At 40.1% G+C, this 26,464-nt stretch overlaps 1 protein-coding gene across 1 annotated transcript; it reads right to left on the bottom strand.

Moving 5' to 3' along the window:
• Positions 1–14,752: 14,752 nt before the first annotated feature.
• Positions 14,753–17,140, bottom strand: LOC147616854 (uncharacterized). Its single transcript, XM_086776300.1, has 2 exons — positions 16,846–17,140; positions 14,753–15,464 (listed from the first exon to the last, which is right to left on the bottom strand). The coding sequence occupies exons 1-2, from the start codon at positions 16,966–16,968 to the stop codon at positions 14,958–14,960; spliced, it is 630 nt and encodes a 209-aa protein (XP_086632426.1). The 5' UTR covers positions 16,969–17,140; the 3' UTR covers positions 14,753–14,957.
• Positions 17,141–26,464: the final 9,324 nt, after the last annotated feature.

Genomic DNA, 26,464 nt, shown 5'->3' with positions numbered 1-26,464 from the left:
GCTGGGAGGGGTACGCAAGGATTTAAAGCATTGCTATATATATAGGTAGATAGATATAGATACATCCATCTATCTATATGTATCATGCTATGAGTATCAACAATGTATTGTTACAAAAGTCGACCACCACGTAGAAGGCACACATTTGTATCTTCCCTTATTTGTAATCTATATGCATAATATCATCGTTGAATTATAGTATTTGTCTCCTCATTTGAACCTTGTCTATTCCTACCACGGAGTGAAATTCTAACATGCTAACTATCCTCTCCTCGAGTAACCAGAACATATTTTTTTATAGTATTTGTGCGAGACATTATTTGAATATCTCTATGACCTACATGAAGAGCATCCCCTTGACCTAGTATGATAGCAGCTATCTTACTACCTGTAGGAACCAATTATTTCCTTAATATTGATCCAACTTCAGTGACCATTCTCAAATCTACATGTGGACTGGACTGTAACATTTCTCTTATTGTATGCAATGCACATGCATATGGATTGTGTTTATACATCATTATTTGTAAGCTTTCAAGCATGTTATGATTTATAAAAAGCATCCCATGAAGTCTATTCTCTAATTCATGCTCCGTATCATATATATATATATATATATATATAATTGGAAAAATTGAGGAGCCGCATCTCATATTCTATTAGGTATTACAAGCCAACATGATGATATGTAATACCATGGATTCGAAAATTAAATACATGTACCTCCCCCTAGTGATTTGATTATCCAAGTGAGTACCCAGTGAAACGAATGCTAAGGCATTGTTTTTATAAGAGCATATATTCTTTCTGTGTTCCTTACTTGCATTATCATCACCAAGTAACAGATCAACCAATGTAGGAGGAGGATTGTCCTTGCATTTGGAGGAGAGGTTTCATTCTCTCAACCTCTTTCTTTTCACTAGGATTGACTCCATCTTGCTTGAAAACCGCCACGGGCAAGTTTACCTTATAACCGTATATACATAGCCTCTTTGGAGAAGAGGTTGCATTCTCTCCACCTCCTTCTTTGCAATAGGATTGACTCCATTTGCTTGAAAACCACCACGGGCAAGTTCTCATTATTATAACCATGCATATCCTCAAATGCTGGCATCCTAACCCTTCTAAACACTTTATAATGCTTATAGAAGTGACGAGCAAGCTTGGTGTTGGTATTTCCCTTTAGTGATCCATATCTAGACTTGGGAATCCTCAAGAACACAAAATACCCTTTTAATTTTCAGGGCCTCCTTTGAGCATCGTCAGAGTCCTTCATTTTCTCTTGTAAGGTCCCGCTCCCAAGCCATTTATGTGTCTCTTTTAATATAGATTTCAAGAAGGAAAGAGAGCGCACTTAGAGAAGGCTGAGACAATAAGGCTAGAAACATTAGGAAAATGATAAGAGTAAAAATATTAGCTCCATAAAATCCTAAAAGAAATAAGAAGACAAGAATAGTTCTATTAAGAGAGATAAGTATCTCCAAAAATAGAAATTCGAATTTAGGTGATAGGAGGTCATATTTAGAGTACTTTTACATATTTAGAGACCATGCACGCTAAAAAGCATTGAAAACCAATGGGATTTTGAAACGTAAGTGTGCAGTACATCCATTTAAAAGTAACAATGCAGCTATTCTAGAAGATGCACATGCGAAAGCAACTTGATTCTATCCACGTAATCAAGATAGAAAGGCACTATAAATATATATTTTGCCTAATCCACTTGCTCTGTCAAGGAAAAAAACAATGGCAAAAAACACTTCCATTGTTTAAATAAACAGTCTCAAAGATGGTATGAAATGCTCTTGATTGACAACTATTAAGACTCCTTTTTTGGAAAGAGCCAAATCATCCTGTTGAGAACAGAATCAAACATCATCTCTTTCCATCAACAAACCATTGTTTTCAGTAGCAAGATTTGATCTATCAGGAAGAGACAACCCTTCAAAATCATATAGATGTTTTTCATATTATTGTAAGAGGTCTTGCATGTGTAATAGAGATTGATTCTTAGCTATAGAATTACAAACACCAGTGTCACCACACCTTCTCTCCAAGCCATGAAAGAAATATTTGGAAGTTTGGTAGAGAATTTGTGCCAAACCTGTCCAAGAGATATAGGCTCACAAAAAAGCAGAATAATGACAAAAAGTTGATGCAATTAGAATCTGGTTTTTTGAAATGCAGCTTCTCGAAGACATATATACCACTCGTATCTCTCCAGCATTCCTCTAGCTTCACACGAAATCTTAAAACAACAATACAAATGTCCATTCACTGTTTGTACATCCTCAAAAGATATGCAGCCTTTACACACTATAAGTAACATGTATGGATAATATTGATTACATGCACACTCGGGCTAACATTATACATATATGTACAATCATATTTCCTTTTTTATTTTAGTCCATGATCAAAAAGTTAGATAGCACGCAATTTGAATCTGCATGCAATTGACCAGCTCTGAACCATTCAGTGAGAGTAGTTATTCAGTTTCCGCTTTCCGAGCCCGATAGAGTTTTCTGGCAGGTCTCCGGCAGTCCTTGCTGGGAGGGGTACGCAAGGATTTAAAGCATTGCTATATATATAGGTAGATAGATATAGATACATCCATCTATCTATATGTATCATGCTATGAGTATCAACAATGTATTGTTACAAAAGTCGACCACCACGTAGAAGGCACACATTTGTATCTTCCCTTATTTGTAATCTATATGCATAATATCACCGTTGAATTATAGTATTTGTCTCCTCATTTGAACCTTGTCTATTCCTACCACGGAGTGAAATTCTAACATGCTAACTATCCTCTCCTCGAGTAACCAGAACATATTTTTTTATAGTATTTGTGCGAGACATTATTTGAATATCTCTATGACCTACATGAAGAGCATCCCCTTGACCTAGTATGATAGCAGCTATCTTACTACCTGTAGGAACCAATTATTTCCTTAATATTGATCCAACTTCAGTGACCATTCTCAAATCTACATGTGGACTGGACTGTAACATTTCTCTTATTGTATGCAATGCACATGCATATGGATTGTGTTTATACATCATTATTTGTAAGCTTTCAAGCATGTTATGATTTATAAAAAGCATCCCATGAAGTCTATTCTCTAATTCATGCTCCGTATCATATATATATATATATATATATATATAATTGGAAAAATTGAGGAGCCGCATCTCATATTCTATTAGGTATTACAAGCCAACATGATGATATGTAATACCATGGATTCGAAAATTAAATACATGTACCTCCCCCTAGTGATTTGATTATCCAAGTGAGTACCCAGTGAAACGAATGCTAAGGCATTGTTTTTATAAGAGCATATATTCTTTCTGTGTTCCTTACTTGCATTATCATCACCAAGTAACAGATCAACCAATGTAGGAGGAGGATTGTCCTTGCATTTGGAGGAGAGGTTTCATTCTCTCAACCTCTTTCTTTTCACTAGGATTGACTCCATCTTGCTTGAAAACCGCCACGGGCAAGTTTACCTTATAACCGTATATACATAGCCTCTTTGGAGAAGAGGTTGCATTCTCTCCACCTCCTTCTTTGCAATAGGATTGACTCCATTTGCTTGAAAACCACCACGGGCAAGTTCTCATTATTATAACCATGCATATCCTCAAATGCTGGCATCCTAACCCTTCTAAACACTTTATAATGCTTATAGAAGTGACGAGCAAGCTTGGTGTTGGTATTTCCCTTTAGTGATCCATATCTAGACTTGGGAATCCTCAAGAACACAAAATACCCTTTTAATTTTCAGGGCCTCCTTTGAGCATCGTCAGAGTCCTTCATTTTCTCTTGTAAGGTCCCGCTCCCAAGCCATTTATGTGTCTCTTTTAATATAGATTTCAAGAAGGAAAGAGAGCGCACTTAGAGAAGGCTGAGACAATAAGGCTAGAAACATTAGGAAAATGATAAGAGTAAAAATATTAGCTCCATAAAATCCTAAAAGAAATAAGAAGACAAGAATAGTTCTATTGAGAGAGATAAGTATCTCCAAAAATAGAAATTCGAATTTAGGTGATAGGAGGTCATATTTAGAGTACTTTTACATATTTAGAGACCATGCACGCTAAAAAGCATTGAAAACCAATGGGATTTTGAAACGTAAGTGTGCAGTACATCCATTTAAAAGTAACAATGCAGCTATTCTAGAAGATGCACATGCGAAAGCAACTTGATTCTATCCACGTAATCAAGATAGAAAGGCACTATAAATATATATTTTGCCTAATCCACTTGCTCTGTCAAGGAAAAAAACAATGGCAAAAAACACTTCCATTGTTTAAATAAACAGTCTCAAAGATGGTATGAAATGCTCTTGATTGACAACTATTAAGACTCCTTTTTTGGAAAGAGCCAAATCATCCTGTTGAGAACAGAATCAAACATCATCTCTTTCCATCAACAAACCATTGTTTTCAGTAGCAAGATTTGATCTATCAGGAAGAGACAACCCTTCAAAATCATATAGATGTTTTTCATATTATTGTAAGAGGTCTTGCATGTGTAATAGAGATTGATTCTTAGCTATAGAATTACAAACACCAGTGTCACCACACCTTCTCTCCAAGCCATGAAAGAAATATTTGGAAGTTTGGTAGAGAATTTGTGCCAAACCTGTCCAAGAGATATAGGCTCACAAAAAAGCAGAATAATGACAAAAAGTTGATGCAATTAGAATCTGGTTTTTTGAAATGCAGCTTCTCGAAGACATATATACCACTCGTATCTCTCCAGCATTCCTCTAGCTTCACACGAAATCTTAAAACAACAATACAAATGTCCATTCACTGTTTGTACATCCTCAAAAGATATGCAGCCTTTACACACTATAAGTAACATGTATGGATAATATTGATTACATGCACACTCGGGCTAACATTATACATATATGTACAATCATATTTCCTTTTTTATTTTAGTCCATGATCAAAAAGTTAGATAGCACGCAATTTGAATCTGCATGCAATTGACCAGCTCTGAACCATTCAGTGAGAGTAGTTATTCAGTTTCCGCTTTCCGAGCCCGATAGAGTTTTCTGGCAGGTCTCCGGCAGTCCTTGCTGGGAGGGGTACGCAAGGATTTAAAGCATTGCTATATATATAGGTAGATAGATATAGATACATCCATCTATCTATATGTATCATGCTATGAGTATCAACAATGTATTGTTACAAAAGTCGACCACCACGTAGAAGGCACACATTTGTATCTTCCCTTATTTGTAATCTATATGCATAATATCACCGTTGAATTATAGTATTTGTCTCCTCATTTGAACCTTGTCTATTCCTACCACGGAGTGAAATTCTAACATGCTAACTATCCTCTCCTCGAGTAACCAGAACATATTTTTTTATAGTATTTGTGCGAGACATTATTTGAATATCTCTATGACCTACATGAAGAGCATCCCCTTGACCTAGTATGATAGCAGCTATCTTACTACCTGTAGGAACCAATTATTTCCTTAATATTGATCCAACTTCAGTGACCATTCTCAAATCTACATGTGGACTGGACTGTAACATTTCTCTTATTGTATGCAATGCACATGCATATGGATTGTGTTTATACATCATTATTTGTAAGCTTTCAAGCATGTTATGATTTATAAAAAGCATCCCATGAAGTCTATTCTCTAATTCATGCTCCGTATCATATATATATATATATATATATATATAATTGGAAAAATTGAGGAGCCGCATCTCATATTCTATTAGGTATTACAAGCCAACATGATGATATGTAATACCATGGATTCGAAAATTAAATACATGTACCTCCCCCTAGTGATTTGATTATCCAAGTGAGTACCCAGTGAAACGAATGCTAAGGCATTGTTTTTATAAGAGCATATATTCTTTCTGTGTTCCTTACTTGCATTATCATCACCAAGTAACAGATCAACCAATGTAGGAGGAGGATTGTCCTTGCATTTGGAGGAGAGGTTTCATTCTCTCAACCTCTTTCTTTTCACTAGGATTGACTCCATCTTGCTTGAAAACCGCCACGGGCAAGTTTACCTTATAACCGTATATACATAGCCTCTTTGGAGAAGAGGTTGCATTCTCTCCACCTCCTTCTTTGCAATAGGATTGACTCCATTTGCTTGAAAACCACCACGGGCAAGTTCTCATTATTATAACCATGCATATCCTCAAATGCTGGCATCCTAACCCTTCTAAACACTTTATAATGCTTATAGAAGTGACGAGCAAGCTTGGTGTTGGTATTTCCCTTTAGTGATCCATATCTAGACTTGGGAATCCTCAAGAACACAAAATACCCTTTTAATTTTCAAGGCCTCCTTTGAGCATCGTCAGAGTCCTTCATTTTCTCTTGTAAGGTCCCGCTCCCAAGCCATTTATGTGTCTCTTTTAATATAGATTTCAAGAAGGAAAGAGAGCGCACTTAGAGAAGGCTGAGACAATAAGGCTAGAAACATTAGGAAAATGATAAGAGTAAAAATATTAGCTCCATAAAATCCTAAAAGAAATAAGAAGACAAGAATAGTTCTATTGAGAGAGATAAGTATCTCCAAAAATAGAAATTCGAATTTAGGTGATAGGAGGTCATATTTAGAGTACTTTTACATATTTAGAGACCATGCACGCTAAAAAGCATTGAAAACCAATGGGATTTTGAAACGTAAGTGTGCAGTACATCCATTTAAAAGTAACAATGCAGCTATTCTAGAAGATGCACATGCGAAAGCAACTTGATTCTATCCACGTAATCAAGATAGAAAGGCACTATAAATATATATTTTGCCTAATCCACTTGCTCTGTCAAGGAAAAAAACAATGGCAAAAAACACTTCCATTGTTTAAATAAACAGTCTCAAAGATGGTATGAAATGCTCTTGATTGACAACTATTAAGACTCCTTTTTTGGAAAGAGCCAAATCATCCTGTTGAGAACAGAATCAAACATCATCTCTTTCCATCAACAAACCATTGTTTTCAGTAGCAAGATTTGATCTATCAGGAAGAGACAACCCTTCAAAATCATATAGATGTTTTTCATATTATTGTAAGAGGTCTTGCATGTGTAATAGAGATTGATTCTTAGCTATAGAATTACAAACACCAGTGTCACCACACCTTCTCTCCAAGCCATGAAAGAAATATTTGGAAGTTTGGTAGAGAATTTGTGCCAAACCTGTCCAAGAGATATAGGCTCACAAAAAAGCAGAATAATGACAAAAAGTTGATGCAATTAGAATCTGGTTTTTTGAAATGCAGCTTCTCGAAGACATATATACCACTCGTATCTCTCCAGCATTCCTCTAGCTTCACACGAAATCTTAAAACAACAATACAAATGTCCATTCACTGTTTGTACATCCTCAAAAGATATGCAGCCTTTACACACTATAAGTAACATGTATGGATAATATTGATTACATGCACACTCGGGCTAACATTATACATATATGTACAATCATATTTCCTTTTTTATTTTAGTCCATGATCAAAAAGTTAGATAGCACGCAATTTGAATCTGCATGCAATTGACCAGCTCTGAACCATTCAGTGAGAGTAGTTATTCAGTTTCCGCTTTCCGAGCCCGATAGAGTTTTCTGGCAGGTCTCCGGCAGTCCTTGCTGGGAGGGGTACGCAAGGATTTAAAGCATTGCTATATATATAGGTAGATAGATATAGATACATCCATCTATCTATATGTATCATGCTATGAGTATCAACAATGTATTGTTACAAAAGTCGACCACCACGTAGAAGGCACACATTTGTATCTTCCCTTATTTGTAATCTATATGCATAATATCACCGTTGAATTATAGTATTTGTCTCCTCATTTGAACCTGTAAGGCCCCCGACCCGTAGGGCGGGGGAATCCTTTTGATAGGCAGTTAAGTCTCGTGTTATTTTCCGATTGACGACACCTCGATCTCGTAGAAATACGAGGTTACGAGCAAACGGACGGACCTAATTCTATCTCGCAGGGGAAGCGTAGTCATCCTAAAGGAAATTCTAACCTCCAGCACGGAATGTGCGTGGAGATGGAACAAGACCCACACTTGGTTCAAGGAAGCCAACGCCTTTTTCCCCCGTATTTCAAGAGGCACGGCCGCTGGCTCGGTCCCCTAAAACAAGTCTTGTTCGTGACTCTATTATTCCCTAAGTATCGTAAGTTACGACTAGTAGAAAGCTACCCGACTGATCGGGTCCACCCATCCTTAGAATGGTACCGTCAGGGCATCCATTCTCCCACTTTCCACGCACTCACCCATTCAATTATTTTCTAATTAAGTCCTATCACACTGTGAAACACTTAAAAACAAATTCCTTTGTTAATTAATTACACTTGATTCCTTTAAGGAAATCTTCCTTAGCATAACATTGAAATCAACAAACATACTTACAGTGAAAAAATATTTACAAAGACCCCGAAACCGGGCCGATATTCCAATCCAAACTCATGTCCAAACCATAACCATAACCACAACTACATCGATAATCTAGAATTCGATCTTCCAGCCTCAACCAGCTGGGTAAACCTCACGGACCGTCTCCCCTCGTCGTCAGCCAGACGATGAGGGTCAAGCCGTCCTGTCACCCCCTCAGGTACTGACGCTTGTACCAAACCCTCTCGCTCTTCGGAGGGGACGTCTCCTCATGAGGTGGGGGTTAAGTCACCGCACTAGCCTGGACCCACAGAACTAGGCAGCATATATACATCACCCTGGTGGTGAAAACCAATTCCCAGTGGCATAGGAGGGGATTGCCCTGGGCCGACTCCCGGCCTCGCTATATCCTCCGCCCGTCTACACAGACAAGCACGGAGTTAGCTAAGGGGGGGGGAGAAGCTGTACCTGCATGTTAGCAATAAACCAGCAGTATATCCAATAAAAGAAAGACATAGCCTTTATTCAATGAATTCACACATTAACAAAACCCATCGTTTTGAAAAGACAATGATTCAAAAGCAAGATTATTTTGCTATAACTTTACTTAAGAGTAACCATAAGGTACTTTAGGCCATCTATACTAGGGGTTTAACCTTGGTTCCTTTCCTATTATTACGAATCTTAGCATTAAGCTTCATAAGAGAGAATTTTTACTTAAACTTATTAAATGACCAACCTGGTTATCGTTTTCATGCCTATTCACTTCAAGAGGGGCGAAGTCGATTGCAGGGACACGATTTGCTTCATTCCCTCCTTGGGCAGCGCGCGGTTCTTCAATTCGGCGGCGTTTCGGCGCCATAGGAGCACTAGAGTTTTAAGAGGATAGAGAGAAAACGAGGTGAATACAAGAGGTTGGGAGCGTGGAGAGAAAAGAGAGAATTCTATTGGTTCAAACGGATTTGAAAACGGAGTCCGTTTGGGGTAGGAAAAGCTTGTTGGGCTTATGGGCAGGAACGACCTCTTAGCCTAAGTTTAAGTCGCCGCATATGGGGGGGGGGGGGGGAATTGAGAGGGGTGTCCTTAACTGGGAGAGCTCTTGAGAAGAGTGTACGTCTAGGGAGGCCTAGGGAAGAGTAAGGCAAGGGGTAGAGGAGAAGCACACTTTAAGTCTATTCACACGGGGGGGGGGGGGGGGGAGAAGAGTGTAGGACATGTCCTAGAGCTTGAGAGAGAGCTTGCGCGTAGGGGCTTGCTGGGGGCTTGTCTGGAGAAGGGGGCTAGGAGGGTCCTTTTATAGGTGCTGGAGGGTGGACGTCCGGGTACGGGAGGGTGACACCTGGGTGGTGTAGGTGTCCGGGAGAGGTGTGGGCGTGAGACACCTGGGGGTGGAGGTGTCTCGAGGAGAGAGAAAGTGTGACACATGGGGGTGGAGGTGTCCCCAAGAGAGAGAGAGCGCGACACCTGTGGATAGAGGGTTCTGGGAGGAGGGGGTACGTGTAGGGGTGTGCTGGAGGGTGCGTCTAGGTCGTGTACACGCTTGGGTGTCCCGGGCGGATTGTCGGTTTTTTTCACGGGCGGCGCCCGTGGTGGGGCCCACGCCGGCCGCCCGCCGCCCGGGGGGGGGTCAAAAAATATTTTTTGACGGAAATGTCCGGCCTTGCCCCATGACCATGGAGGCGTATTCCGTTCGTTGATTAGACGCCTGGATAGTTACTATTTTTGGTCGGAAGTTCGCAGATTAAAGGCTTAAAAGCTTGATTAAACCCATTCCGGGTGCCCGTTTTTAGTTCAGAAAAAACTATTTTAAGCGTAAAATTACACGTAGATTCCAAATTTGGATTCAGAATTACAAATTTCTAAGCAAAAATGGCTTATTTTCCAAAAATAGAAGTTTTTTGATCGGAAAAATGACAAGCTAAGATATATTTTTCAACTCTGAAGCAAGTACAGTGTTATTTACAATGGGTATGTTACATCCTTCCCTACTAAAAGAACTCGAGATGTCCTCATCTCGGCACGAACTCTGGGTAATTCTTTTGGAGGGTTGACTCTTCCTCCCAAGTGGCATCCTCCTCAGGGTAATCTTTCCATTCCACTAAATGTTCTCTAAGGATTCTATTGCGAAGCACTCTTTCTCTAGAGTCGATGATTCTATTAGGTCTCATTTCAAGGACTCCCTGAGTTGGCATTACAATTTGTTCATCATCAAGAACATGATCAGGATGAGGCACATATGGCTTTAGTAAGCTAACATGGAATACATCATGGATCTTGAGGTGGGTTGGGAGGCGAAGTTTGTAGGCATGTTTTCCCAAACATTTGATGACTTCATAAGGCCCACAATACCTTGGACTCAGTTTCCTAAATTTTCCAAGAGATAAAGAACTTCTCTTTGGCCGCACTCGAAGAAAAACTTTGTCTCCTTGCTGAAAAATTCTGTCAGATCTTTTGGTATCAGCATAATGCTTCTGTCGATCCTGGGCGGCTTTAATATCCTTACGAATAGCTTTGGTTTGTTCTTCCATTTCTTCAAGCATTATCCTGGAGGCTTCGACCTTTAGAGTGGGGTCAGAAAAATTTAAGGGGGATAAACATTCCTGACCATAAAGAGCTTTGAATGGTGACATCCCTATGCTTTGGTGATAGGATGTATTGTAAGAGAATTCCACTAGAGAGAGATACTGAATCCACTTCTTTGGTTCACGCCCACAATAGGCTCTCAGAATGTCTTCTATAACCTGATTAACTCTCTCAGTTTGACCATCTGTTTCTGGGTGGTAAGCTGTACTGAAACAAAGTTGTGTTCCAATAGCCTGGAATAATGATGTCCAGAACTTTGAAGTGAAGTCAGAGTCCCGGTCACTGACTATTCTTTTTGGCAATCCATGAAGCCTAAAGATTTCCTTGATGAAAAGGCGGGCAATATCAGAAGATTTAAATGTCTTCTTTACTGGGATAATATGGGTGACTTTGGTAAGCATATCCACAACTACTAAAATAGAATCATACCCTCCTTGTGTTGTGGGAAGACTTGTGACAAAATCCATACTGATACATTCCCACTTCATCTGAGGAATGTCCAAAGGTTGGAGTTTCCCGGGCATTTTGATTCTTTCAGCTTTAATCCTTTGACATGAAAGGCATTGTCTGATGTATTGAAGGATATCTCTCTTCATTCCAGGCCAAAAGTAACTTCTCCTTAAGGCATTCAGGGTTTTTGCATAACCTGGGTGTCCTGCTACGGGGCTATCATGAGCTTCATACAAGATCATCTTCTTTAGTGCAAGGTCTTTGGGAATACATAACCTATGCATGAAGTAGAGGCATTCATCATCGAGGGTGTATCCCTTGATCAATATATTTTCCTTTTCTGTGGGTGCCTCCTTGTGAACCAGGCTTACTAGCTTTTGGTAATCAGGGTCATGAAGTGAAACCTGCTTTACCTTCTCTAGGATGGGGTTATTTGGCATAGAGATTGCACTTAGGAAGGATTTGCGACTGAGGGCATCTGCTACAACATTATCCTTTCCAGGACGAAATTTGATATCAAAATCAAACTCTTGCAGAATCTCAATCCACCTTCTTTGCCTCATGTTGAGATTGGGCTGGGTGAAGATCCACTTTAAACTCTGGTGGTCAGTTACAAGCAGAAACTTACGGCCTAGGAGATAGTGTCTCCATAACTTGAAACAATGAACAACTGCAAGGAGTTCCAAATCATGGGTGGCATAATTGACTTCGTAGGATTTAAGCTTACGAGAAGTGTAAGCCACAGGCCTTCCTTCTTGAATTAAGACACCACCAAGTGCAAGGCCACTAGCATCAGTGACAACCTCAAACTCTTTGGTGAAATCAGGGAGCTTCAGAACTGGTGCTGAGGTGAGGATAGCCTTAAGTTGGCTAAAACTGATTTGGTGGATTGGTAACCATACTATCTTGCATTCCTTCTTGAGGAGATCAGTTAAGGGTGCGGCTATCTTGGCATAATCCTTGATGAAGATCCTATACCATCCTGTGATGCCTAGAAACCCACGGATTTCTCTGACTGTCCTAGGGGGTGGCCATTCCAATATATCCTTGACTTTGGCAGGGTCTACTGAGATGCCCTTTGAGGAGACAATGAACCCTAGATATTCAATTTGGGAAGTGAAGAAGGTACATTTGTTTTTCTTGGCATAGAGCTTATGTTCGCGCAGTATTTGCAATACTTTGCGTACATGCTCCTCATGTTCCTCTATAGACTGAGAATAGACCAAGATGTCATCGAAGAAGACAAGGACAAATTCATCCAAGTAGGGTCGGAAGATATCCTGCATCAGGCGGTTGAAGGTGGCGGGAGCATTGGTTAATCCGAATGGCATGACTGTAAATTCATAGTGGCCATAGCGGGTATTAAAAGCGGTTTTGGAGATATCTGATTCCTTGATCCTAATTTGATAGTAGCCAGACCTTAAATCCATCTTGGAGAAAACTTTGGATCCATAAAGTCTGTCAAGAAGTTCGTCGATGCGAGGAATGGGGTATTTGTTTTTGACAGTGACCTTGTTTAGGCCTCGGTAGTCAATACAAAGCCGAAGCGAGCCATCCTTCTTTCTCTGGAAAAGAACAGGCGCTCCCCATGGGGAATTACTAGGGCGAATGAATCCTTGCTCAATGAGCTGCCTAAGTTGTTCTTTGAGCTCTATGGCTTCGGGAAGAGACATTTTGTAAGGTCTCCTTGAAACTGATTCAGCACCAGGGATTAACTCAATCCCATGATCTACTTCTCGAGATGGGGGTAGTTTTGTAAGTTCCTCTGGAAAGATATCTGAAAACTCCTGGAGCCAAGAGGGTTCTAAATCTGGGTTGCTTTCTTCTACCTTGTTGAGTTTGACAAGGAAGATCTGTTGGCCCTTGCGCACTCCCTTAAGAAGGCGATTAGCTTTGACCAAATGAAATTTGGGTTTACCTGTTTTTCCCTGGGCTGATACTACCTGTCCTTGACTATTCTTAAAGGTGATGCTTCCTTCAGCACAGTGAATGTCAGCATTGTTTGCAATTAACCAATCCATACCAAGGATTCCATCATAAATCCCTAATGGTAAGCTTCTAAAATACCCATGGGTTGATTCACCATCCAATTCAAATTCAAGATCTCCCACACAATGTCGGGATACTTCTTCTTTTCCACTAGCTAACTCAACAATCATTGCTTGGGCTGGTTTTTGATCTAACTGTAGCTTACGCAAGCATTTTGGAGAAAGAAACGAATGCGTACTACCACAATCAACCAAAAGCTGGAAAGATCTACCTTGATAAGTAGCCGGAGCTTGGATAACAGAAAACTGCTGATTAGGTCCTTGATGTTCTATAGCTGCATGAATGGTGGCTTGCTCTTCTTCTTCCATCTCTAAAGTCGGTTCACCAATCATAGAGCAGACACGGGCAGTCATTCCACGACCTCTACCACGTCCACCACCACCTCGTCTAGCTTGGCGGTTATTAGGAATCCCACGACCTTGAACTACCCGGCCACCTTGTGGAGCAGCAGTGACACTAGGATTGAGAGAGGATCTTGCAAGTTTGGGGCATTCATTCCGGAAGTGGCCAACTTCATTGCAATAAAAGCACCTTTGGTCCCCATAGGATTCTGAAGTGGAATTAGCATAACTGCGGGGGACAAAATTATTGGGGTACTGACCAATAGTATTGTGGCGGAAATTCGATTGGTAATTCCTCTGAAGGCGCCCCCTTGGGTTAGACTCAGGATAGCCTCTCTTCTTTGCTTGACCACTCTTTACTTCTTTAGCTAGAGGTTTGGCTCGGGTAAGAGCATCTTGTAAAGTAGTTGGCCTCATTGCTTCAAGGCGAGAATCCAAAGGTTCATTCAGCCCTTGGCAAAATCGGGCCACTTGTTGAGTGATCGACATAGGTGGAGCATATTTGCCAAGTGTGACAAATTTTGAATAGTATTCCTCCAAGGTTAAGCTAAGCTGCTTGAGGCTGAAGAACTCGTTCATCTTAATAGATTCATGAGATGGGGGAAGATAACGACCCTTCACAGCTTGCTTAATGTCACTCCAGGTTTGGGTATCTTCAGTGACGCCCTTATCTCGGCACCATTGCTTCCACCAAAGTTTGGCGTCCCCGGTAAGACGGAATCTGGCAAGCATAGATTGATTCCCAATTCCTGTACCAGCAGCCGAAAAGTAATCGTCCATGGCTTCTATCCAAACTTCTGCATCCCTTTCAATCTTTGAACCTGCCCCATTAAATGAGGGAGGTTGCATTTGTTTGAGGAGAAGCTTCTTCTCCTGTGTATCTGTATATAATGCATTGGGAGCAAGAAGTTGACGATCCTGGTTATCAATATGAAGCTAAATTTAGAATCATGTCACTTAGGCGGTTTAATACACATAAGACAATGAGTGTGAAAATCAAAACCTTTTATTCCAAGCTTTAATATTTACAAGTAAACCAAGCCATTTACAAGTAAACCAAGCCATTTACAAGGATTGGACTAAATCCAATCTTATTTATTTACATGGTAGTCCTCTAGGAAACCTAATAAAGATCTGCGGTGGTAGCATTGAAAAAGTAGGGGGGTTCTCCCATGGTTTCAAGAACTCGATAAGTCTCTGGTAGGGGAGGTAAACCTCGTCTAGAAAGACGGGTAACGGCTACTCTATCAGGGGATACAACTTGAGTCACCTTATCATAAACCCAACGATTCTGCAGCATGCGATTCCCATCGATAGTGACATAGGTGTTACGAGGAGTGCCAATAAACCAGAACAGGCGAACCATCCGCAACATCTCGGCATATCGGATCCGCCTCAAGTCGTTGGTGAGATTGCCGACGTGCTCAGCTCGAATGATGAAGTAGGTAGATCGACGATGCCAATACTCAGTTCTGTTCCATCCCCTTTCGATGCGAGTGTAAAGAGGAAGGGTTAGCTTGTCTACAATGTGCATCATAGTGTCACGGAACTCGAATTCGGAAGAGCGACAAGCAGTCATGAACATGCATTGGAATACCAGGAAGCGAGAATAGGGATCCATCTCGTCCTCCTGCATCCAGCCGTAACTAGATTAGTTTAACAAGAATTTCTAGAGTAACAAGAGAATACAATATAAAATCTCCCAAGTCTAAACGCGCTCTGATACCACGTGTAAGGCCCCCGACCCGTAGGGCGGGGGAATCCTTTTGATAGGCAGTTAAGTCTCGTGTTATTTTCCGATTGACGACACCTCGATCTCGTAGAAATACGAGGTTACGAGCAAACGGACGGACCTAATTCTATCTCGCAGGGGAAGCGTAGTCATCCTAAAGGAAATTCTAACCTCCAGCACGGAATGTGCGTGGAGATGGAACAAGACCCACACTTGGTTCAAGGAAGCCAACGCCTTTTTCCCCCGTATTTCAAGAGGCACGGCCGCTGGCTCGGTCCCCTAAAACAAGTCTTGTTCGTGACTCTATTATTCCCTAAGTATCGTAAGTTACGACTAGTAGAAAGCTACCCGACTGATCGGGTCCACCCATCCTTAGAATGGTACCGTCAGGGCATCCATTCTCCCACTTTCCACGCACTCACCCATTCAATTATTTTCTAATTAAGTCCTATCACACTGTGAAACACTTAAAAACAAATTCCTTTGTTAATTAATTACACTTGATTCCTTTAAGGAAATCTTCCTTAGCATAACATTGAAATCAACAAACATACTTACAGTGAAAAAATATTTACAAAGACCCCGAAACCGGGCCGATATTCCAATCCAAACTCATGTCCAAACCATAACCATAACCACAACTACATCGATAATCTAGAATTCGATCTTCCAGCCTCAACCAGCTGGGTAAACCTCACGGACCGTCTCCCCTCGTCGTCAGCCAGACGATGAGGGTCAAGCCGTCCTGTCACCCCCTCAGGTACTGACGCTTGTACCAAACCCTCTCGCTCTTCGGAGGGGACGTCTCCTCATGAGGTGGGGGTTAAGTCACCGCACTAGCCTGGACCCACAGAACTAGGCAGCATATATACATCACCCTGGTGGTGAAAACCAATTCCCAGTGGCATAGGAGGGGATTGCCCTGGGCCGACTCCCGGCCTCGCTATATCCTCCGCCCGTCTACACAGACAAGCACGGAGTTAGCTAAGGGGGGGGGAGAAGCTGTACCTGCATGTTAGCAATAAACCAGCAGTATATCCAATAAAAGAAAGACATAGCCTTTATTCAATGAATTCACACATTAACAAAACCCATCGTTTTGAAAAGACAATGATTCAAAAGCAAGATTATTTTGCTATAACTTTACTTAAGAGTAACCATAAGGTACTTTAGGCCATCTATACTAGGGGTTTAACCTTGGTTCCTTTCCTATTATTACGAATCTTAGCATTAAGCTTCATAAGAGAGAATTTTTACTTAAACTTATTAAATGACCAACCTGGTTATCGTTTTCATGCCTATTCACTTCAAGAGGGGCGAAGTCGATTGCAGGGACACGATTTGCTTCATTCCCTCCTTGGGCAGCGCGCGGTTCTTCAATTCGGCGGCGTTTCGGCGCCATAGGAGCACTAGAGTTTTAAGAGGATAGAGAGAAAACGAGGTGAATACAAGAGGTTGGGAGCGTGGAGAGAAAAGAGAGAATTCTATTGGTTCAAACGGATTTGAAAACGGAGTCCGTTTGGGGTAGGAAAAGCTTGTTGGGCTTATGGGCAGGAACGACCTCTTAGCCTAAGTTTAAGTCGCCGCATATGGGGGGGGGGGGGGGAATTGAGAGGGGTGTCCTTAACTGGGAGAGCTCTTGAGAAGAGTGTACGTCTAGGGAGGCCTAGGGAAGAGTAAGGCAAGGGGTAGAGGAGAAGCACACTTTAAGTCTATTCACACGGGGGGGGGGGGGGGGGAGAAGAGTGTAGGACATGTCCTAGAGCTTGAGAGAGAGCTTGCGCGTAGGGGCTTGCTGGGGGCTTGTCTGGAGAAGGGGGCTGGGAGGGTCCTTTTATAGGTGCTGGAGGGTGGACGTCCGGGTACGGGAGGGTGACACCTGGGTGGTGTAGGTGTCCGGGAGAGGTGTGGGCGTGAGACACCTGGGGGTGGAGGTGTCTCGAGGAGAGAGAAAGTGTGACACATGGGGGTGGAGGTGTCCCCAAGAGAGAGAGAGCGCGACACCTGTGGATAGAGGGTTCTGGGAGGAGGGGGTACGTGTAGGGGTGTGCTGGAGGGTGCGTCTAGGTCGTGTACACGCTTGGGTGTCCCGGGCGGATTGTCGGTTTTTTTCACGGGCGGCGCCCGTGGTGGGGCCCACGCCGGCCGCCCGCCGCCCGGGGGGGGGTCAAAAAATATTTTTTGACGGAAATGTCCGGCCTTGCCCCATGACCATGGAGGCGTATTCCGTTCGTTGATTAGACGCCTGGATAGTTACTATTTTTGGTCGGAAGTTCGCAGATTAAAGGCTTAAAAGCTTGATTAAACCCATTCCGGGTGCCCGTTTTTAGTTCAGAAAAAACTATTTTAAGCGTAAAATTACACGTAGATTCCAAATTTGGATTCAGAATTACAAATTTCTAAGCAAAAATGGCTTATTTTCCAAAAATAGAAGTTTTTTGATCGGAAAAATGACAAGCTAAGATATATTTTTCAACTCTGAAGCAAGTACAGTGTTATTTACAATGGGTATGTTACAGAACCTTGTCTATTCCTACCACGGAGTGAAATTCTAACATGCTAACTATCCTCTCCTCGAGTAACCAGAACATATTTTTTTATAGTATTTGTGCGAGACATTATTTGAATATCTCTATGACCTACATGAAGAGCATCCCCTTGACCTAGTATGATAGCAGCTATCTTACTACCTGTAGGAACCAATTATTTCCTTAATATTGATCCAACTTCAGTGACCATTCTCAAATCTACATGTGGACTGGACTGTAACATTTCTCTTATTGTATGCAATGCACATGCATATGGATTGTGTTTATACATCATTATTTGTAAGCTTTCAAGCATGTTATGATTTATAAAAAGCATCCCATGAAGTCTATTCTCTAATTCATGCTCCGTATCATATATATATATATATATATATATATAATTGGAAAAATTGAGGAGCCGCATCTCATATTCTATTAGGTATTACAAGCCAACATGATGATATGTAATACCATGGATTCGAAAATTAAATACATGTACCTCCCCCTAGTGATTTGATTATCCAAGTGAGTACCCAGTGAAACGAATGCTAAGGCATTGTTTTTATAAGAGCATATATTCTTTCTGTGTTCCTTACTTGCATTATCATCACCAAGTAACAGATCAACCAATGTAGGAGGAGGATTGTCCTTGCATTTGGAGGAGAGGTTTCATTCTCTCAACCTCTTTCTTTTCACTAGGATTGACTCCATCTTGCTTGAAAACCGCCACGGGCAAGTTTACCTTATAACCGTATATACATAGCCTCTTTGGAGAAGAGGTTGCATTCTCTCCACCTCCTTCTTTGCAATAGGATTGACTCCATTTGCTTGAAAACCACCACGGGCAAGTTCTCATTATTATAACCATGCATATCCTCAAATGCTGGCATCCTAACCCTTCTAAACACTTTATAATGCTTATAGAAGTGACGAGCAAGCTTGGTGTTGGTATTTCCCTTTAGTGATCCATATCTAGACTTGGGAATCCTCAAGAACACAAAATACCCTTTTAATTTTCAGGGCCTCCTTTGAGCATCGTCAGAGTCCTTCATTTTCTCTTGTAAGGTCCCGCTCCCAAGCCATTTATGTGTCTCTTTTAATATAGATTTCAAGAAGGAAAGAGAGCGCACTTAGAGAAGGCTGAGACAATAAGGCTAGAAACATTAGGAAAATGATAAGAGTAAAAATATTAGCTCCATAAAATCCTAAAAGAAATAAGAAGACAAGAATAGTTCTATTAAGAGAGATAAGTATCTCCAAAAATAGAAATTCGAATTTAGGTGATAGGAGGTCATATTTAGAGTACTTTTACATATTTAGAGACCATGCACGCTAAAAAGCATTGAAAACCAATGGGATTTTGAAACGTAAGTGTGCAGTACATCCATTTAAAAGTAACAATGCAGCTATTCTAGAAGATGCACATGCGAAAGCAACTTGATTCTATCCACGTAATCAAGATAGAAAGGCACTATAAATATATATTTTGCCTAATCCACTTGCTCTGTCAAGGAAAAAAACAATGGCAAAAAACACTTCCATTGTTTAAATAAACAGTCTCAAAGATGGTATGAAATGCTCTTGATTGACAACTATTAAGACTCCTTTTTTGGAAAGAGCCAAATCATCCTGTTGAGAACAGAATCAAACATCATCTCTTTCCATCAACAAACCATTGTTTTCAGTAGCAAGATTTGATCTATCAGGAAGAGACAACCCTTCAAAATCATATAGATGTTTTTCATATTATTGTAAGAGGTCTTGCATGTGTAATAGAGATTGATTCTTAGCTATAGAATTACAAACACCAGTGTCACCACACCTTCTCTCCAAGCCATGAAAGAAATATTTGGAAGTTTGGTAGAGAATTTGTGCCAAACCTGTCCAAGAGATATAGGCTCACAAAAAAGCAGAATAATGACAAAAAGTTGATGCAATTAGAATCTGGTTTTTTGAAATGCAGCTTCTCGAAGACATATATACCACTCGTATCTCTCCAGCATTCCTCTAGCTTCACACGAAATCTTAAAACAACAATACAAATGTCCATTCACTGTTTGTACATCCTCAAAAGATATGCAGCCTTTACACACTATAAGTAACATGTATGGATAATATTGATTACATGCACACTCGGGCTAACATTATACATATATGTACAATCATATTTCCTTTTTTATTTTAGTCCATGATCAAAAAGTTAGATAGCACGCAATTTGAATCTGCATGCAATTGACCAGCTCTGAACCATTCAGTGAGAGTAGTTATTCAGTTTCCGCTTTCCGAGCCCGATAGAGTTTTCTGGCAGGTCTCCGGCAGTCCTTGCTGGGAGGGGTACGCAAGGATTTAAAGCATTGCTATATATATAGGTAGATAGATATAGATACATCCATCTATCTATATGTATCATGCTATGAGTATCAACAATGTATTGTTACAAAAGTCAACCACCACGTAGAAGGCACACATTTGTATCTTCCCTTATTTGTAATCTATATGCATAATATCACCGTTGAATTATAGTATTTGTCTCCTCATTTGAACCTTGTCTATTCCTACCATGGAGTGAAATTCTAACATGCTAACTATCCTCTCCTCGAGTAACCAGAACATATTTTTTTATAGTATTTGTGCGAGACATTATTTGAATATCTCTATGACCTACATGAAGAGCATCCCCTTGACCTAGTATGATAGCAGCTATCTTACTACCTGTAGGAACCAATTATTTCCTTAATATTGATCCAACTTCAGTGACCATTCTCAAATCTACATGTGGACTGGACTGTAACATTTCTCTTATTGTATGCAATGCACATGCATATGGATTGTGTTTATACATCATTATTTGTAAGCTTTCAAGCATGTTATGATTTATAAAAAGCATCCCATGAAGTCTATTCTCTAATTCATGCTCCGTATCACATATATATATATATATATATATATATATATATATATATATATATATATATATATATAAAATTGGAAAAATTGAGGAGCCGCATCTCATATTCTATTAGGTATTACAAGCCAACATGATGATATGTAATACCATGGATTCGAAAATTAAATACATGTACCTCCCCCTAGTGATTTGATTATCCAAGTGAGTACCCAGTGAAACGAATGCTAAGGCATTGTTTTTATAAGAGCATATATTCTTTCTGTGTTCCTTACTTGCATTATCATCACCAAGTAACAGATCAACCAATGTAGGAGGAGGATTGTCCTTGCATTTGGAGGAGAGGTTTCATTCTCTCAACCTCTTTCTTTTCACTAGGATTGACTCCATCTTGCTTGAAAACCGCCACGGGCAAGTTTACCTTATAACCGTATATACATAGCCTCTTTGGAGAAGAGGTTGCATTCTCTCCACCTCCTTCTTTGCAATAGGATTGACTCCATTTGCTTGAAAACCACCACGGGCAAGTTCTCATTATTATAACCATGCATATCCTCAAATGCTGGCATCCTAACCCTTCTAAACACTTTATAATGCTTATAGAAGTGACGAGCAAGCTTGGTGTTGGTATTTCCCTTTAGTGATCCATATCTAGACTTGGGAATCCTCAAGAACACAAAATACCCTTTTAATTTTCAGGGCCTCCTTTAAGCATTGTCAGAGTCCTTCATTTTCTCTTGTAAGGTCCCGCTCCCAAGCCATTTATGTGTCTCTTTTAATATAGATTTCAAGAAGGAAAGAGAGCGCACTTAGAGAAGGCTGAGACAATAAGGCTAGAAACATTAGGAAAATGATAAGAGTAAAAATATTAGCTCCATAAAATCCTAAAAGAAATAAGAAGACAAGAATAGTTCTATTAAGAGAGATAAGTATCTCCAAAAATAGAAATTCGAATTTAGGTGATAGGAGGTCATATTTAGAGTACTTTTACATATTTAGAGACCATGCACGCTAAAAAGCATTGAAAACCAATGGGATTTTGAAACGTAAGTGTGCAGTACATCCATTTAAAAGTAACAATGCAGCTATTCTAGAAGATGCACATGCGAAAGCAACTTGATTCTATCCACGTAATCAAGATAGAAAGGCACTATAAATATATATTTTGCCTAATCCACTTGCTCTGTCAAGGAAAAAAAACAATGGCAAAAAACACTTCCATTGTTTAAATAAACAGCCTCAAAGATGGTATGAAATGCTTTTGATTGACAACTATTAAGACTCCATTTTTGGAAAGAGCCAAATCATCCTGTTGAGAACAGAATCAAACATCATCTCTTTCCATCAACAAACCATTGTTTTCAGTAGCAAGATTTGATCTATCAGGAAGAGACAACCCTTCAAAATCATAAAGATGTTTTTCATATTATTGTAAGAGGTCTTGCATGTGTAATAGAGATTGATTCTTAGCTATAGAATTACAAACACCAGTGTCACCACACCTTCTCTCCAAGCCATGAAAAAAATATTTGGAAGTTTGGTAGAGAATTTGTGCCAAACCTGTCCAAGAGATATAGGCTCACAAAAAAGCAGAATAATGACAAAACGTTGATGCAATTAGAATCTGGTTTTTTGAAATGCAGCTTCTCGAAGACATATATATACCACTCGTATCTCTCCAGCATTCCTCTAGCTTCACACGAAATCTTAAAATAACAATACAAATGTCCATTCACTGTTTGTACATCCTCAAAAGATATGCAGCCTTTACACACTATAAGTAACATGTATGGATAATATTGATTACATGCACACTCGGGCTAACATTATACATATATGTACAATCATATTTCCTTTTTTATTTTAGTCCATGATCAAAAAGTTAGATAGCACGCAATTTGAATCTGCATGCAATTGACCAGCTCTGAACCATTCAGTGAGAGTAGTTATTTAGTTTCCGCTTTCCGAGCCCGATAGAGTTTTCTGGCAGGTCTCCGGCAGTCCTTGCTGGGAGGGGTACGCAAGGATTTAAAGCATTGCTATATATATAGGTAGATAGATATAGATACATCCATCTATCTATATGTATCATGCTATGAGTATCAACAATGTATTGTTACAAAAGTCGACCACCACGTAGAAGGCACACATTTGTATCTTCCCTTATTTGTAATCTATATGCATAATATCACCGTTGAATTATAGTATTTGTCTCCTCATTTGAACCTTGTCTATTCCTACCATGGAGTGAAATTCTAACATGCTAACTATCCTCTCCTCGAGTAACCAGAACATATTTTTTTATAGTATTTGTGCGAGACATTATTTGAATATCTCTATGACCTACATGAAGAGCATCCTTGACCTAGTATGATAGCAGCTATCTTACTACCTGTAGGAACCAATTATTTCCTTAATATTGATCCAACTTCAGTGACCATTCTCAAATCTACATGTGGACTGGACTGTAACATTTCTCTTATTGTATGCAATGCACATGCATATGGATTGTGTTTATACATCATTATTTGTAAGCTTTCAAGCATGTTATGATTTATAAAAAGCATCCCATGAAGTCTATTCTCTAATTCATGCTCCGTATCATATATATATATATATATATATATATATATATATATATATATATATATATATATATAATTGGAAAAATTGAGGAGCCGCATCTCATATTTTATTAGGTATTACAAGCCAACATGATGATATGTAATACCATGGATTCGAAAATTAAATACATGTACCTCCCCCTAGTGATTTGATTATCCAAGTGAGTACCCAGTGAAACGAATGCTAAGGCATTGTTTTTATAAGAGCATATATTCTTTCTGTGTTCCTTACTTGCATTATCATCACCAAGTAACAGATCAACCAATGTAGGAGGAGGATTGTCCTTGCATTTGGAGGAGAGGTTTCATTCTCTCAACCTCTTTCTTTTGACTAGGATTGACTCCATCTTGCTTGAAAACCGCCACGGGCAAGTTTACCTTATAACCGTATATACATAGCCTCTTTGGAGAAGAGGTTGCATTCTGTAAGATCCCTGTTCCCACCGAGCAACGGATTCCAGGTACTGGCAGCGGAAGTAGCGCTTCTCGCGCGGGACAGGGGTCCCACACTCGGGGCCTCGCCCACGGATATCCGGATAAGAGACTAATCCGTCGGTTGTTCCAAAACCGAACCCGGAAAAACTTCCTCTACCGGAAAGCACGGGCGATTCCACCAGGATAACTTTTTACTCTAACGTAGTCAAGATCATTTCTGATCGAGATGATCCGATTACATCTATAAGATACTTAGTTAGTTCAAGGAAGAAACTTGCACTTGGATCATTGGGATCAACGCTTTTTTCCCCATTCAAGAGGCACAGCCGTTGATTCCTATCCATAGAACAGTTTCTGTCCGGGATTTTTTTTTTCTATCGTAAAAACAAAAGTTTGAGTCTCGATTTACGGATCCATCAGTCCAGCCTAACCCCATCCAATCCCATGGGTTAGCCAACCGCCCAACCACTGTAGTGATGGGATCCAATTAAAAATTTGGTTAGGTTTTGTCCCGGGTACCAAGGAAAAGAGTTCCGAGGCCCCCTAGCCGGATGTTCATGCAAAATAAAACTAGTCACACCACTCACACACCCAATATGAAATTGCCTTTTTCAACCAGATTCAACCAGTTTAAAACAATCCTTTAATAAAACCATAGTATCATTGATTGCCATCTTCCAATTTATCCAATTGATTCTTAATTTCCCATCATTCCTTCATCAGAGTATCTATGGCATCATTGGCAACTAGAACGCTCAGGAGCCGTTTCGATAGTTCCTAGCCCATAATACTTGGCAATATAATCACTTAACATGATGGACTCTCGTTGAAGATCAGCAAGATCAACCAACAGATCCATATAAGGAGCCATGGACTCATCCATTGAAGACCAGCAAGGTCAATCAACCAGATCCATGCTCGATTTCAGAAAACAACTCCAACTCTGTTCCAATATCTTCCTCGACGCACGCGTGGGTATCCTAGGCGACCCAGAGCCCGAGCACCGTATGGTCAGCACCCTCTAGGATCCTTCGCAGGTAACCTAGCGCTTCACGCATAGGCCGCTTCCTTGGCCCCTCATCCACCGTACCGGAAGCTCACCATTTTAATCGCACCGAGGCTGGTCAAGACCTCGGCCGACCTTGCTACGCGAGACGTCCTTCATTGACTCCCCGTCAGCAGTTGCAACTTTCTCATCACGACCTTAATCACAAGACGGTCAAAATGCTCCCCCCAGCATTCTTGACATAAAACAATCATTTACAGACAGCATTTACAAACAGCATTTACAAACAGTTTACAATACAATTTCTATTTTAACTTTCATTTTTCCACATTATCCCTCCTCAAACTATATTACTTATTCCATATTCCATTTATATGTATACTCATCCCATCACATCATTTCCATCTCATCACTTCAGATTCCCTCACATCACAATCGTATATTCACCTCCATACATCCACAACTATATGCGTACATTCACATCTACATGCATACATCTACATCCCTATGCATACATCCACATCCACATTCACATTCACCTCCATACATCTACATCTACATGCATACATCCACTCCACATTCACATTCACCTCCATACATCTACATCTACATGCATACATCCACTCCACATTCACATTCACATCTATACATCTACATCTACATGCATACATCCACCTCTACATCCACATCTACGTCTATACACCTACATCAACATGCATACATCTCCATCCACATCCACATCTACATCTATACATCTACATCTACATGTATACATATACATCTCCATTCACAACTACATCTACATGCATACATCCATATCTCCATTCCCATCTACATCTATACATCTACATCTACATGCATCCATCCACCTCCACATCCACATCTACATCTATACATCTACATCTACATGTATACATCCACATCTCCATTCACATCTACATCTATACCTCTACATCTACATGCATCCATCCACATCTCCATTTACATCCTCATCTACACATCTATTTCTACATGCATACATCCACCTCCACATCCACATCTACATCTATACATCTACATCTACATGTATATTCCATTCACATCTACATCTATACCTCTACATCTACATGCATCCATCCACATCTCCATTTACATCCTCATCTACACATCTATTTCTACATGCATACATCCACGTCCCATGCATACATCCACCTCCACATACTCACATCCATACATCTACATCTACATGCAACATCCACATCCCCATGCATAATAAAATTCTTTTAATTAATCTAGGATGATAGTTCCTAGAATATGGTAGGAATTCCTCTTTTTATACTTTGAATGAATTTATTTTATGCGTAATTTCTATAAAAATTTTGCCATAGTTCCGCTACTATGACTGATAAATCTCAATTTTT

The sequence above is a fragment of the Cibotium barometz genome, chromosome 37 (genome assembly GCF_041138505.1).
Source record: "Cibotium barometz isolate CiBa-2024 chromosome 37, ASM4113850v1, whole genome shotgun sequence".
Taxonomy (NCBI): domain Eukaryota; kingdom Viridiplantae; phylum Streptophyta; class Polypodiopsida; order Cyatheales; family Cibotiaceae; genus Cibotium; species Cibotium barometz.
Note: the sequence above shows the minus strand (reverse complement) of the source record. Positions and strands in the feature narration are given on the sequence as shown.